General features: G+C 50.0%; 1 protein-coding gene across 1 annotated transcript; it reads right to left on the bottom strand.

Annotated features, from left to right (window-relative positions):
* Window positions 1-3,126: 3,126 nt before the first annotated feature.
* On the bottom strand, window positions 3,127-9,366 carry LOC101997357 (keratin, type II cytoskeletal 3). Its single transcript, XM_005354020.3, has 10 exons — window positions 8,848-9,366; window positions 7,662-7,882; window positions 6,774-6,834; window positions 6,370-6,462; window positions 6,149-6,151; window positions 5,931-6,095; window positions 5,432-5,557; window positions 4,947-5,167; window positions 4,616-4,650; window positions 3,127-3,392 (listed from the first exon to the last, which is right to left on the bottom strand). Exons 1-10 carry the CDS (start codon window positions 9,364-9,366, stop codon window positions 3,127-3,129), a joined length of 1,710 nt encoding a protein of 569 aa, XP_005354077.3.
* Window positions 9,367-15,171: the final 5,805 nt, after the last annotated feature.

The following is a 15,171-nucleotide window of genomic DNA, read 5'->3' as shown; positions in this document are numbered from 1 at the left end:
GCTCAGGAATCCCAGAGAGCCAAAGAGATTTGTGACCACTGTCCAGTGGCTCCAAGTCCCTAGTAAGAGTTCAAGCATCAAGTTATCCATACTTCCCAGACGCTATAAACACCCCCTACCGCAAAAGCATGCCTTGGGACGACCTACTTGAAGAATGAAAAGGCTGATCAAGCACAAGAGAGCAAGCTAAAGTCCAACACCAAAGAGCCCCTAGACAGCCAGCATAGAGCAGTAACCATGCAAGCGTTGAGCAGAGTCTGGCAGGCCCCTGCAAGTGCCGTCAGCCTAGATTAGAGATAGGCAGGGCTAGGTAGAGACTATACAGTTAATCATGGTGTTTACTCCTTTGGTCTTGGTACATCTTCCTTGGCTGCTCCCCTGGGACAATGACAACTCTAAGAAATAGCCCTATCTGCCATAAACTCCTCATGGGCTTCCTATGCCACCCCTAGAGGTCTACCTAGAAAGTGGGGCTTTGTTGGGGACTGCAGACCCTCAGACCCTGAATTTTCTATCACCCCTTGTCTGCTGGAGTAAACAACTTGTTTTCCTATGCTTGCAACTTCTCTGAGCACGAGACCCTCATGAATTCCTGATAACAAGGAAGTGGTTTCTGGAGGACTTACAGCTGAAAAATCCCGAGAGCTAGGGTGTGGCCATTAGTCAAGGAGAGGACTATATAAGCTGCCCTCGAACATAATAAAATTGGCATTCAAGAGTGACCCATGTCTCTGTGTGTTTTTTAATTCCCAGACCCTTGCCCGGTCACAGTTCCAGGAGGTACAGGTGCCACAGGGCTTCCTAAGATGAGCAAGGCAGGGGCATAGGCTAGAGTCCAGTGAGGGCAGGGGCATAGGCTAGAGTCCAGTGAGGGCAGGGGCTTAGGCTAGAGTCCAGTGAGGAACAGCAGCGGGCAGCAGCCACTCTCCTGGGATGAGACTCACTGTGGACAGTACCCCGAGGAGGGCTAGGCCTGCTCTGAGTATTTCCTGGAGCCTCTTTAGCTCCCCCTAACATCTCATTTTAGAAAACCTGGACCACTTTGTAACCTGGCTGATGGTCCTCCTCAATCTGACTCTCAATATCAGGCTTGGTATATCTCACCCGAGCCCCCTTTTTTCCTTCTGGATGAGCCATCAGTCCCTAGGGTTTTCAAAACTACCCTTGTCATCCAAATGCCAAGGAGCTTCTCTGATCTGGTGGGGCTCCCTCAGAACACCCATCTCCAGCTACTGTCAGACACCTCATCTAGACATCTCATGAACAGCTCAGCCTGTTTGTCCAGGAGCTCTCTTCATACCCATCCCAACCTCCCACCCTTGCCTGGCGACAGCTCACTACTCTCTGACCCATTCAATCCATTATCAGTCCTGTCATTTCTTCAGCTGGAACCCTAGCACCTTTTCTCCACATATTAACCACAACCTAAAATTATCTCACTTGTGGATGTCTATGTTTTTGTTCTTGAACTACTTAAAATCAGAGAGGGCTATATCTCACTATTGCTTACCAACTCGTCCCTAGAATTTCCCCGGCATCTGACATAACAAACACTGTATGAGTATTAGCTGTAGGAAGCAAGGGATCTACTGATGATGACCTTGTCTGGGATGAAGCAGCCATCATCATTCTGGCATGACCCCACAGGGCCAGCCCGCTTTTCTATGTCAGACCCTGAGATGTCTCACCTGTCCTGACTCAAAACGAGGTGTGAGCCTTTCTAGAAGGTCGCTGTTGTGGCTCCAAAGTTGACTCTCTCCAGGCCTTATCTGCAGGTTTCCTTTGTTTGACTACAACTTTCCATTCCTAAGAAGCTCTCTCCTTCAGCCTAAGGAGGAAATATCTGTCCCCTGGCCCGTCTTAAGTAAAGGTTTCTGCCTGTAATTTGTGTGTGCTCTCGGTGCTCAGGCAGCAGGCCATGGACAGATGGAACCAGTGAAATCTCACTCAGAGACAGTGTGGGGAAGTAGGAGCCTGGACTCAAGATACCCCAAGAGCCTACGGGAGTTGTTCCACCCCTCCATTTAAGAAAAAGAGTCAGGACTTTGGAACCCTTCTCCTAAGTCCCTTCCAGGAAGGGGCTGTGGGATTCCTGAGCTAAAGAGAATCTTTCACCATGCTTCCTTCACCACAGGACTTCTCTGAACTTCCAGCATGTTCTCCTAAGAGAGACCTTTCCCAGTCAAGAAACCCTTTATCACCAGGTGGTGGTTTTGCAGGCTTTAATCACGGAGGCAGGTGAATCTCTGTGAGTTCGAGGCCAGCCTAGTCTACAGAGCGAGTTCCAGGACAACCAAAGTCACAGAGAAACTCTGTCTTGGAAAAACAAACAAAAAAAAAAACAAAAAAAAAAACCTTTATCCCAGAGTGTGCCAATGTGCTATGTGCATGGTGGAGCTTTCAGCTGAGGACATCTGCAGCCCTGGGGTTCTAGCAGTTTGCTCTGTGCACCTTTACGGGGTACAAACTTTTAGGATGTCAGATTCAGTGAGGATCAGCACCCTACGAAGAAACACTCTGTTTCCAAGGCCTTGTTAGTTCCCACAGTTGAAAGCACCAGAAGAAAGTGGATGTCTAGGTGCTCCAGCCTCCCTCCTAGAAGCGAGAGAGTCCCACAAGCCCTCCCCACATGCTCCAATGATAAATTAGCCAGCCTATCCATTTGGTTACACTCAGTGCATGGTGAGTCAATGCCTTGGTTCAGAGCTAGAGTTCTGTGGCTGCTCCACAGAGTCCAAAGGGAGAGACAAGAGCAGAAAGTCCAGAGAGAGGACCAGATAGGTCCCTGGGGAACAGGGTGCATAGAATGCTCACAGAGCTGGTCTAAGTCACAATGTTCTTTATTGACAACAGAACAGCTGGGCCGGGGACTGTGTATAATATCCATCACTTTCACCAAGGCGAGATACTGTCAGGGGATCAGAAGACGGCGGATGTGGTCACAGCAGAACATCACAGGCACAGAATGGCACCAGGGAGAGGGACATTTGTAATCTTCACATGGGCTTCCACCAGGCCTAAGAAACTGCCCTCTTGGAAAGAGGGTAGACTGCTGGGGGATGCTGATTTGTGGGGGCAGCAGATGAAGAGAGGTGCTCTGGGGTGGCCGCACTGCTGGCAAGCTCTTTATTTGGAGTAGAGCCTGGAGGGCTGAGAGAGATCGACACTGCCAGCTCCATTGCTGCCTGAGCCGACTCCTCGACCACAGACTCCACGACTACCCCTGGAGGCGTGGCCAAAGCTGCTGCCACCAAACACGCTGCCAAATCTACTGCCATTACTGCTTGCCGGGCGAACATCACTTCCTGTGCCTTGTCCAACACCAAAGACACTTCTGTAAGCACCACTTGACAAGGCCAAGGCACAACTGCTGCTGCTGCAGTTGACTGCAGCTGTGCGGAAAACAGGACAGCAGTCAGCACCCTGGCATCCACTCCACTGAATTATACATGAGCCACCAGACCCAGGGAGATTGGCAGTGGTCATGAACATTAACTGGGAGACACCACACAGCAAGTCAATTCAAATAACAAAATGATTCCTTGTATATGCCATCAACTCTACTGTCTGTCTGTCTGTCTGTCTGTCTGTCTGTCTGTTTTTTGAGTCAGGATCTCACTATGTAGCCCTGACTGGCCTTGAACTCTCTGCCTCTCAAGTGCTGGGCTTGAAGGCATGTATCATCACACCCTGCCACCAGCTCTCTTCTTTTGTGCTGCTCAGGGATTAACCCAGGGCCTCGTCCATACTGGGTTCTATCTCTGAGCCACATCCCCAGCCCAATATAGTCAATCCTTAATGACACCTGTGAAGGTCACCCAGCATCAGAAATTTTCCCCACTGGCCATTTGAAAGTGGCCTGAGGGTTATAAGATGGCTTAAGAAGAAAGGGGTCTTCCTGGCAAGCCTGACAGCCTGAGACGCCTCGTGATGCAGAAGACATGACTCCCATAGCTGTTCTCTGACTCTCAACCAGGCATGTGCACTCACAGACAGACACACATAAAATACATAAATACTAAAAAAAAATTATAACTATATATAGGAGGATCTGAGCCCAGAACAGAGAAGAACTAGTCCATTGCCCTTCCATCCCCAGAATGTCCCTGTAACTTCCATAGCAACTAGGCAGGACAGTTTTATAAAAGTCAACTTGACACGAGCTAGAGTCATCCGAGAGGAAGGAGCCTCAACTGAGAAAAAGCCTGCACAAGATCAGGCTGCAGGCAAGTCTGTGACTCGCGAGGAAGGGCCCGGCCCATGGTGGGTGTGGCCATCCCTGACCTGGTGGTCCTTGGTTCTATAAGAAAGCAGGCTGAGCAAGCATTGGGGAGCAAGCCAGTAAATAGCTCCCCTCCATGGCCTCTGCATCAGCTGCTGCCTCAGGTTCCTGCCATGCTTGAGTTCCTGCCCTGGTTTCCTTCAGTGATGGACTGTGGATGTGGGAGAGTAAGCCAGATCAACCCTTCCCTCCTCAACTCTCTTTAGTCATGGTGTCTCATCATAGCAGTAGTAACCCTAACAAGACAGGAACTGTTCTAAGTTAGTTTCAACTTCATGTATTAGTACAGATGTTTGAGAACCAGGCTTTCTTGTGATGACTTGGGCTACTCACAGATGCTGACAGCACTCTGGTACCCTCCGGACATTCTGTTTGAGAAAGCAAAAAGATGGGTCCATCACAAAGTAGTCTGCAGCAAGGCCATGGTCAAGGTGATAACTAGTTACTATAACTGAACTCAATGGCTCGGGCAGCTTCATCCACACGGCTGTGTGCCACAGCAAAAAAGCTGTGCACTCTGGCTGCATATACCCCTGGGCTACCATGGAGGGAGTGGACTGGAGAGACATGGGCCAAGGGATGAATTCTTTGTGGCAGGCCTCCTCTGCTACTCACTTGTGTGGTCCTCAGGCTGTGACACAGATCAGGAAGATTAGAAGCTCACCTGTACTCAGCACCCTTCAGCAGCTGGCGGTAGGCAGCGATCTCTATATCCAAGGTTATCGTGACATCCAACAGTTTCTGGTAGTCTCTCCGCAGCCTGACAAGGTCATCTTTGCCCTTCTTCAGGGCAACCTGTGAGTCTTGAAGCTTGGTGTTGGCATCCCTGAGGGCTGTCTCCCCATGCTGCTCAGTTTCCGTGATGGATGTCACCAGCTTTTTGTTCTGGGGTCAGTGAGGGGAGGGGTAGAATGAGCCCAATACGGTAGTTCCAGGCTCTCTGCAACTTAGAATGGACTAGCCCATCTTAAAGTTGGGGAAGAGTACCTTTCCCTAGTTATCTTTATCTTCTCTATCCATGGAGACATTTTCTCACTGTTAGCCAACCTTTTAGATGAACTTAGTCTTTGAGCTTCCCAGAGAGCCATCTATCTTCAAAAGTCCCTTCTTGGAGGGACTTTCCAGGCAATAGCATTCGAACCATCCCACCTGCTTTTTGGCGTTCTCCACCTCTGCCTGAAGCCTCTGGATGATCCTACTGAAGTCTTCCATCTGGTCGTTGATGCTCCTCAATTCCTCTTGATGCCTGCCAGCTGTGCTCTGGAGCTCCCCCAACTAGGCAGCAGAAGGGAAGAAAGAACGCTAAACACAGCTGTGCCTAACCAGTTTCTATACCCATGCCACCCACCAAACTTAGAGGTGCCAGTAAGCTTTTATTAAAATAATATTCAATAAAATTTTAATGAACCAAGCAGAGGCATCTCGAAGGCGGCAAAGAAGAAGACACCTTGGCTATTGTATTAGACAATTCTTGAAATGGTTTCATAGAGCCTGGGAGGAGACAGTGTTAAACTTTGTACAACAAGCAACCATCAAACTCCAGAAAACAGACAAATACAGATTTATCTAGGGACCCCTCCACAGCTGTCTCACAGGCCAGAGCTTCCTTGACTCCTAGTGAAGCCCATGAGAGGTAACTGATACCCACCTTGGTCTGGTACAGCAGCTCAGCCTCTACCTTGTCCCTCTGGGCAATCTCTTCAAACTGGATACGGATCCCAGAAATGATGCTATGCAAGTCCAGGCTGTGGTTGTTGTCCATGGAGAGGACCATAGATGTGTCATTGGCACGGCTCTGGAACTGGGATAAGTCCTGCCAACACAGAAGGGGCTCATTCACTTTCAGGGCCTCGGGGCCACGACAACTGCCTCCTAACAACAATCCCATTCCCTGACCCTGAGCTGAGAATGTGTGTGTGGCCCAGCCTGCCCCAGACGTTCAGAGAGCCACATGTCTGCAGTCAACCCTGCTGAGTTGCTACAAGGGGCTTCACCTCTAGGCTCATCCACAGTCTCCCGGGCCAAGCACCAAAAGTACCAGGTTCACATCTGAAAGCATCACCCCTCCCTCTCTCCTGCATCCTCACCTCAAAGAGATTCCTCAGAAAGTTGATTTCTTTTATCAGAGTATCCACATTGGCCTGAAGCTTCATCTCAGTCATGTGGGCAGATTCCACATTCTGAAAAACACAGGAGCACAAAGGCCTTATTACCCCCAAACTGAGATTGCAACAATTGAGCTTGGAGAGGGTGGGGAGACCTGGCTGTGCCAACACAGACGGTTCTCATTCAAATACGGGCTCCACATAAAGGGTCCTCCTGTCTCACAGGAATGGGATGAGGACAGTCAAGAGTTCAGGACCAGTGGACTGATTCCTAAAGGCCTTCAGAAGAGGCTCCTGGCTGCTGAGCCTGACAGGAGAGCAGTGGACCTTGCCTTCCAGCTGGGACCCTGTGTGACATAACCCAGGAAGTGCTCGGTCGTCCCTACCTTCTTCAGAGCCTCAGAGTCGTTCTCAGCAGCTTTTCTTTTATTGATTTCATCCTCATATCTGTAAACATAAAAGTGGACTTGCTGGGTTTATTTTGTTTGGGATGGTTTTGTTTTGTTTGGGGGGGTATACATATTATAACACGTGGGGGAAGCCACAGCACACATGGAGGTCAGAGGACAGCCTTGACCCATCTTTTGACCTTGTATGACATAGGTTCTCTTTTAGTTTGCAGCTGTGTATCCCAGGTAAGCTGACCCATGGGTTTTCAGGGGTCCACCTATCTCCAGCTCCCATGTCACCACAGATCACTGGTTTTATAGACACATGTCACTGACTTTTATGTGGCTTCTGGGGACCCAAGCTCCAGCCCTCATGTTGGCATGGCAAGTGTTTTACTGGCAGAGCCATCTCCAACACCACCACTCTGTCCCCACCAGCCTGAACTTTCGGGTGAGGGTCTCCTCTTCACTGCCTCTGAGTTAGTGAAGGGACCCAGTCACACCAGTCTGCCCGGAAAAACTGTCCTGGTTTTAGCTCTGAAAGTTCTGCATTCCAGGAAAGCCTCCATTCCAAACCTCCAGGTCTACAAATTGCCATCCCTCGAGCTTCCTCAGAATCTTTCACATCCTAGAACCAGGAGCTTCCTCAACCTGGCTCATGAGGAAGTGCTTCCTCTCTAATAAGCCTATCTCTCTTGCAACGAGTTCTCTGTCTAGACTCTGTCTATGCTTGGAGAAAGAAGGTGCCAGCGACCTCATGACACTCCCCCCCCCCATGCACATGAAAGGAAGACATTGCTGCACAGCAGTCGGAAAGAACTCAGGCAGTACCAAGACTCTGGCAGGGGTGGCCTTTGCTATCTTCTTGCTCCACTTGTCACTCACTTCTTTGTGTAGTCTGCCACCGTGCCCTGCAGATTCCACAGCTCTGCATCCAGGTGACCTCTCTCCAAAGTGATGTCATCCAAGTCGCCTTGCAGAGAGCTGATGAAGCTCTCGAAGCGAGAGTCAAGGCTGTCGGTGCTTGGGAGGGAACTGGGGCCCTGCTGCTGGAGCTGCTTCCATGTGGCCTCCAGGGTCTTGTTCTGTCGTTCCACGAAACGTGCCTACAGGACAGTGGGCAGCAATGTTAGGCAGCGCTGCAGAGCCGTGGAGACCTTCATTAGTTAGTACAGGTTCCAGGTCCACCTGCTCCAAGGCAGATGTGAAGCTGGGCTCTTCCTACAGCTGTACAAACTGTGGCCAGGCAGGTCATCACCCAGGGCACTGAGTAAAACACAGTTTGAAAAATCACAGAGGAAGAGTCCCCACACACAAGATAAGGACATGTAAAGGGAACCCCTTGATTTTCTGGGAACTTAAACATGATCCTGACTCCCCAAAATACAGTGCACTCTGCAAAACCACTCTGCAGCAGTGTTTTTATCACAGAATCCAGGGCCACCGCAGCCCTCCAGGCTACAAGCCACTAAGAACATCCCCTAGTTGACATGTCCGTCAGCACAATGTCACTTCTCTTCAGCTTAGAGGAGAAACAGCCCCAAGTAAGCTATACCAGGCTAGAGTGAGCCACAAAGTGGGTCACAGCCTTTTATGCTAGGTTGAGTCGAGGTGCACCAACTTCCCGCAGCCTCCCGAGACTAGGGGTCAACTTAGAACTCTCTAAATCTTCCTGAACATCAGACACTTGGCAGGCACAGCAATTCGTAAAGGACATCATGAAAAGCCTCAAAGAGTGATTTAAATTCCCAGTGCTTTGGTTCCAGGTCAGAGCCTTCTTGGCCAATGATGCCCTAGACTTCGGTTCTGCAGACCCAGACCTACACAAGGCTCCAGGTGGGAGACTTGAGCAGAGGTTCAGACAAGCAGCACAGGGTATTGTTTGGGTCTTGCTACACCCGTGCACATCCTACCTGACTAAAGCAGCAAAAGCATCAGTCCTGAATATCTTCCCAGACCCTACGGCTCTGCCTAGGCCCTCACCCTTGAGCCTGGTCCATGCAGACACATTTAAACCATGTCTAAATAAAAATCTCAAGGTCTCTGGGAATGGGAGTCAGAATTGCATTACCTTGTCAAGGAAGCAGGCGAGCTTCTCGTTGAGGGCCTTGATGAGTTCATACTCTTTGACCTTCATTTTCACAGTCTGGGTGTCAGTCTCCACATTGAGGGGCTGCAGGAGGCTCTTGTTGATGGTCACTTCCTGAATTATCCCAGGGCCAAAGATTCTAGGTCTACCAAAAACACCAGCCAGTCCAAAGTCACCAGTTCTCCCGATGCCACCTCCCATTCCTCCACCACCACCAAAGCCACCCCCAGAGCCAGTGTCATAGCTTCCCAGAAGGCCACCAAAGCTACCAGTCTGAGAACCACCAGCTGCCACACTGACAGAGACTGGCCTGCCACTACCCAGGCCGAATAACATTCTGCTCCCCAAAGCAGGTCCTCCACTCCGAACCCCATAATCCTTTACACTGGCTGCCCCAGAGCGAGCTATATAGTTCTTCCTGGTGCTGCCAAATTCCACAGCTGACCAGCAGGACAAGCCCTGGCTCCCACCATAAGGTGTCTTATAGACTTGTCTGATCATGGTGAGGAAGCTGGTGACAGACAAATGAGCAGAGCAACCAGGGACACTAAGATTGGGCAGAAGAAAGCAGAGGAATAAAGGTCTGGGGAGAGTGAGTCCCTTTATATGCATCTGACCAAGGAAGGGACAGATAATTCATCCCAAAAGCTTGTGTTCCCAGCCACAAAGCACACCTTGAGGCTAAGTGAATGTCCAAGTAGCAGGCTTTCCTGGCAGGGCTCCACCCCCATGCACAGATAATTCATCCCAAAAGCTTGTGTTTCCAGCCACAAAGCAGCCTTGAAGCTAAGTGAATGTCATGTACAGCCCTTCTCAGTTTAAAAACACAGGGGCCAAGAGGCCCTTGAGCTGGGACCGGGGAATCTGCTTTGGTCTGTCTACCCACCAGAGCAGAGCTCAGCTCGGGGAAGGTGAAGCCAAAGAGTAATGGGTGCTCCGGCTAACTGAGTAAGGAAGGTGGTAGAGCCCACTCTGTCCTGGAGACTGGGATCCATAAATAGTGACAGTGTTTACGCCAGTTAGGACCTTGTGCCTGGCTCTGTGCTGAATTTGGAGACAAAATACTAACTCTGTCACTTCTCTTTCCTAAAGTCAAAGTGGAGAACCAGTATCATCTATCTGACCCCGGCTCTCCCCCCTCCCAGCCTCAGTGCAGGAGGCAGGAGCTGTGTGGCTTGTAACCATCTTCTAAGCACAAAAACTTCGAAGTTCACAAGATCTCTGCATCATTTAGACCTTGGCGAAACCCAAGACTACAAGTATGTGTTTGTCTTACTTACTTCTCAAATTACAGACATCACTCAGGGTTTTTCTAAGCTTCCTATCTTGTTCCTTGTGTTATGTCATTCTCCTGATGTCAATAAAAGTCCCAGAATCAGGAAATATCAAATTAATTCAACAACAACAAAAAAATCAGGGTCAAAACCTAGGAAAACCCTGCTTATGTAAGTTCATGCTTCAGCAGAGGACAGACAGTAGACAAAGACACATGACACATCCACCAGGGAGTAGCGATGCTATGGTAGCAAGGCATGGGAACACCCTTTAGAGGCCGCAATAAGGGGTCATGAGTTCTAGGTCAGTAGGGGTTACATAGCAATAGAAGAAGGAGGAGGAGGAGGAAGAGGAAGAAGGAGGAGGAGAAGGAGAAGGAGAAGGAGAAGGAGAAGGAGAAGGAGAAGGAGAAGGAGAAGAAGAAGAAGAAGAAGAAGAAGAAGAAGAAGAAGAAGAAGAAGAAGAAGAAGAAGAAGAAGAAGAAGTAGTTGTGGAAGAAGTGTAGCAATAAAATGTTAGGGTGGAGAATGGCTCGTGGTAAAGGGTGCCTGTTGCCCTTGCAGAGGTCTCTGATTAAGTTTCCAGCACCACATGGTGGCTCATAGCCGTCCATAGCTCAAGTTCAGAGGATCCTACTTCCATCATCTGATCTTCATGGGCACCAGGCACGCACATGGTATTCATACATACAAGTAGACAAAACATTCATCCACATAAATAAATCTACAGAGGAAAAAGGAGAAGTAGGCTAAGGGGAGTATTTCACAGAGTTGTCTTGTGGAGCTGTCCAGTAAAGGCAGTGAGGAACCCCAAAACATAGAAATCCATGAGTGCCCTGAAGTGGAGCTGTGGAGAATGTCTGAAGGGTCAGCAGTTGAAGCCGTGAGAGTGGGCGGCAGGCCTCTAGGATGAGATCTGAGTAGCTGGGAGGCAGGTCACACAGGGCCACATGAAGCTGGCTCTTTCACTGAGCAGGAAGCCACCGAGGTTAAGCCAAAGAGACATGAGTAAGGCTTGAGCAGGCATTAAAGGATTCACTCGACAGACTACAGGAATCAAGGGGGAATAGGTGAGAGCCGCTCCCCTCCTTCCTTTTGTCTTATTCTGCAAAACTGACTTCCACCGCCTCCTGCAGGGATGAGCTGGGAGAGCTACACGGAAAGCATTCGAAGTTCCCCCTGTTAAGGCCATTGCCCTGAGCTGGAGCCTGCCCGGTGAGGTTCCTGTGGTTGAAGTTGTACTGAGTCTGGAACTCCAGTAGACCTTGCCCCTGAGGAGTTCTTCAACGGCAGAAACACAGCCTCACCCTCTCAGAGGGTTTGGAAAAGACCTTAGGAACTTATTAGCTACATTGTTGAAACAAAAAGGAAGGAGGAGGTAGAAAGATCTTGATGCAATCATTTAACCTGGAGAAGAGGGATTTAAAAGAAAATCTACATTTATTTTTTTTTCATGAATTATTTGTAATGATCTGTCTCTACCAAAGAACTGAGGGAGGGGGATTTCAGCTGAGCCTAGCATGGAGGATGTGAGTGTTGTCAGAAGGACTCGGGTGGCCATGGTCACTGGGGTAGTCTAAAGAGATTAAAAACAGCTCTCCGTGCATGTACTTGGTACTGGAAATGTTGAAATATTGTGAAGAACAAGGAACACTTCTGTTAGTAGACAAAGGGGGTGACAAGACACCTCTCAATCCAGAGAGTGAACAGGAGTGGAAAGGAGACAGAGTGGCCCCAGACTCAGGTGACAGCTGCAGAGGAGAGGTGCTCATGCCAAAGCAGGACCTGGGCCTCCAGCCCAGTCTGTGGAGCCCTCCCCTCTCTCTGAGCTTACTGTGCAGACACCTTGGTCTGAGTTTTAGTCTTAGGACATAAGTCCAAGCCTCAAACACGTAGGACAATCAGACAACTTAGAGTCCTCGGCAGCCTGGCTTCTGTCCTTGCCCTCATCTCCAGGAGCACTAAGCCGATTTTGGCTTAGTCACACTCTGCCCTGAACCACATCAGGAAGCCTCCAGTCTGGTGTTCCTGCTGCTGGGAAGCCCTTCATCCTTGGGCCCTTCCCCAGCTCCAAGTCCACACCCCTTTCACCTGGCTCCTTCCTTGGCTTCTATATCTAGACAAAGGTCACTTCCTCCAAGGGTCTTCCTTGATCCCTAATCCATGGTGCTTCCAGATCCTTGGTGATATCTACCATGGCTCTCAACACCCTCTTAAATTCTGGAACTCCTGTGGGGAATACATCTGTCCTAAAGTCCTGCTCCACACTCAGCCCCATCTGTCATGAGCTGTCTGTCCCTGTGGCCAACACAGAAAGGGCATTCACAGATTGCATCACGAAGAGAAGCCTCTGTCCCCTGGAGCCCATGGGTCCTGCATCAAACAAAGGGAGAACTCTAGGAGATGGGAGATATGCTGTCACCTGCCAGGGCACGGCTCAGAGAAAGGATTGTATTCAAAAATCCACCCCGAGAAGCCTAAAGGAGACCCAGCTCTAGTGTTCCGCACAGTGCAGCCCATCCACAGACTTCCTGAAGAAAAGGACTGGGAGCCCTGGGGAATCTTGTTGGGAGAGCACTTACCCCTCCCTGACACTCTGGCTCTTAAATATCATCTCCTTTCTGGTGTTTCCAAGCCCTCTTCCAAGACAGGAAGTCATCTCACCTTCCCCTGGACAGCCATTATTTTGTTTTGTGGCTCCCAATGGCACTCAGCTCTTTGGCCACCAAGTCACTGAGATATAGATATGACCATTTATACCAAAACCTCCCCAAAGACTCATCTAATCCCTTTTGTATTGGGGGTCCCCATTGCCCAGCACAGGCTGGGCATTCAGACAATGGTGGTTTGTTGGGTCATTCCATCACCATCTATTAAACAGCCACTAAAGGGCAAACATACAGAAATGGACATCACGATGAATCCAGGCAGGGCTTCCGGGCTGCTTGCTGAAATGATGAACGGATGGGTGGGTGAATAGGTGGATAGATGGGTGGTTGGCAGGTGGCAGTCAAAAGCGTTTCTTGGAGGCCCAGTGCGGTGGTGCACACCTTCAATTCCAACACTCAGAGGCAGAGACAGGCAGATCTCTGAGTTCAATGTCAGCCTGAACAGTCAGAGCTACACAGAGAAACCCTATCTTTTTTTTTTTTCAAGACAGGGTTTCTCCGTAGCTTTTTTGGTTCCTGTCCTGGAACTAGCTCTTGTAGACCAGGCTGGCCTCTAACTCACAGAGATCCGCCTGACTCTGCCTCCCAAGTGCTGGGATTAAAGGCGTGCGCCACCACCGCCCGGCGAGAAACCCTATCTTTAAAAAAATAATAAAAATAAACCAAAACTTTTTATGGAGAGCTTCTGCCTATCTTTATCTTTGTCTGACTTCTCCTTTGAATCAACCCTGTAGCAATGCAGCTCCGTGCAGGTGCAGACATGAGGTCAGGTCTGGGTCCCGGGCGTCCAGCCCCCACAAAGGCTTCCTGGCCACACTCTTGTCCTCACAGGCCTCCCTTCGTGGATAGAGTTCACGCCCAAATTTTACATGCCAAAGGCTCTGAATAGGTGCCATCATCCTCCTGCCCTTGGCGGCCCCTTTCCCTGGCCAGGCTACAGGACGGATGAGAGCAGAACAAGTTAACAAGTTCACTTTTTTTTCCTTCTTCCTTTCTTCCTTTTTTTCTCTCTCTCTGGTTTTGTTATTGTTGTTTGTTGGTTGGTTGGTTGGTTTTTGAGACCAGGTCTTTCTGTGCAGCCCAGAGAGGCCTGGGACCTTCAACGCTGCATCTTCTCAGCTTCCTCCACATAGAGATTACAGTATGTACCACCACTTCAGCTTGTCTGTCCTCTTTTATGAAAGACAGGAGTCTTGTGGAAACAAAACACCAGGACTCTCACATCGGTTGCCCCTTCGTGTAGCCTCACTGACCCTAAGACACGCTTGCCTCTCATCTATAGCTGCCTCCGTGGGCTAGGGTACTAGCTGCCCCTGCAGAGACCAGGCAGACCCTAGAGCCCATTGGTGTCCACTCTCATGCTCCCCTTGAACAGCAGCATGAGGAGAAGGGCTAAAGTAGCCTGCGATCTTCTGGTAAGAGAGTCGGAGCTTTGACCTCACTCTCAACCCTTAACCCTCCTCCTCACCCCAGAAACTCAAAAAAGAGCTGAGCTAGCATTTTCCCAGGGGCAGGGTACAATGGAGGAAGAAATGGAAGCCACTCAACAGGCTCCCAGGCTGCAGATGCTTCCTGCTCTGACACTCATGACACATCGGGCAGGAGGCCCAGGCAGACAATGGAGAGATCAGGGCTGGGTGACAGAAGTCGGAGCTCTCTGGGCCAGAAACCTCTCCCAAGAACTAGGCCCAGATTAATGCTCTCTGTTCTGTCCCAGGGGGAGAGAAACCCCATTGTTTTCAGAGTTTTCTTGAGGTCCCCAGAGGTGAAACCCAGGGTGTTTCCAGGCTTGGGCAAAACCCTTCCATTTCCCACCTCTGCACCGTTAGGCCAGAGTTCGAGGGAAAAGGTGATACTTTCTGTGGGGAGGATCGGGTAAGGGGAGCTGTGTTCTCTGTCTTTTGAGGAAGGGGGAGGAAGCATTGTTCTAGATCCAGAACTGAAACATGATGTTCTCAAAGGCTGCGCCAAGCCCTCTCCTCAAACTGCCCTCTCCCCCTGCAGCAGCACACCCAACAGAATCTCCAGGGGCACCCCAATCAAGAAGTGTCCCCCTTCCTTGCAGTCCACCATCTCCTCTCTTCTCAGGGACAGCAGCCCGGTTAGCCCAAGAGGCGGAGAAGTGAGCAAAGACTTCCAGTTCTGGAAGAATGTGCCTGCTCTCCTCAACCCAACACTCGTGACCTTGTTGGCTCTCAGGACAGGTTCCTGAAAGCCTCTCAGGTCCATTGAGATCGCAAACACAGGAGAGCCTCTGGCTGGAGTGTGGCTCAGAGAACACACCAGGCCTTGCGTTGGATCCCAGACCAGTGAATAAGCACTGAAGAGCTCTGGTTAGACACTGAGTCCATGCTATTCCCTAA

Source organism: Microtus ochrogaster, chromosome 15 (genome assembly GCF_000317375.1).
Source record: "Microtus ochrogaster isolate Prairie Vole_2 chromosome 15, MicOch1.0, whole genome shotgun sequence".
Classification (NCBI taxonomy): Eukaryota; Metazoa; Chordata; class Mammalia; order Rodentia; family Cricetidae; genus Microtus; species Microtus ochrogaster.
This window is presented reverse-complemented; position numbering and strand designations above follow the sequence as displayed.

Bases quoted from the DNA above. Each gene is read 5' to 3' on its own strand.
- LOC101997357 (XM_005354020.3), bottom strand. From the start codon at position 9,366: ATGATCAGACAAGTCTATAAGACACCTTATGGTGGGAGCCAGGGCTTG. The intron at 6,463-6,773 runs GTAGGGACGACC...TGTGTTTTTCAG, and splicing joins ACTCTGAGGCTCTGAAGAAG to AATGTGGAATCTGCCCACAT. The intron at 4,651-4,946 runs GTGAGCTTCTAA...TTTCTCAAACAG, and splicing joins CTGAAGGGTGCTGAGTACAG to AATGTCCGGAGGGTACCAGA.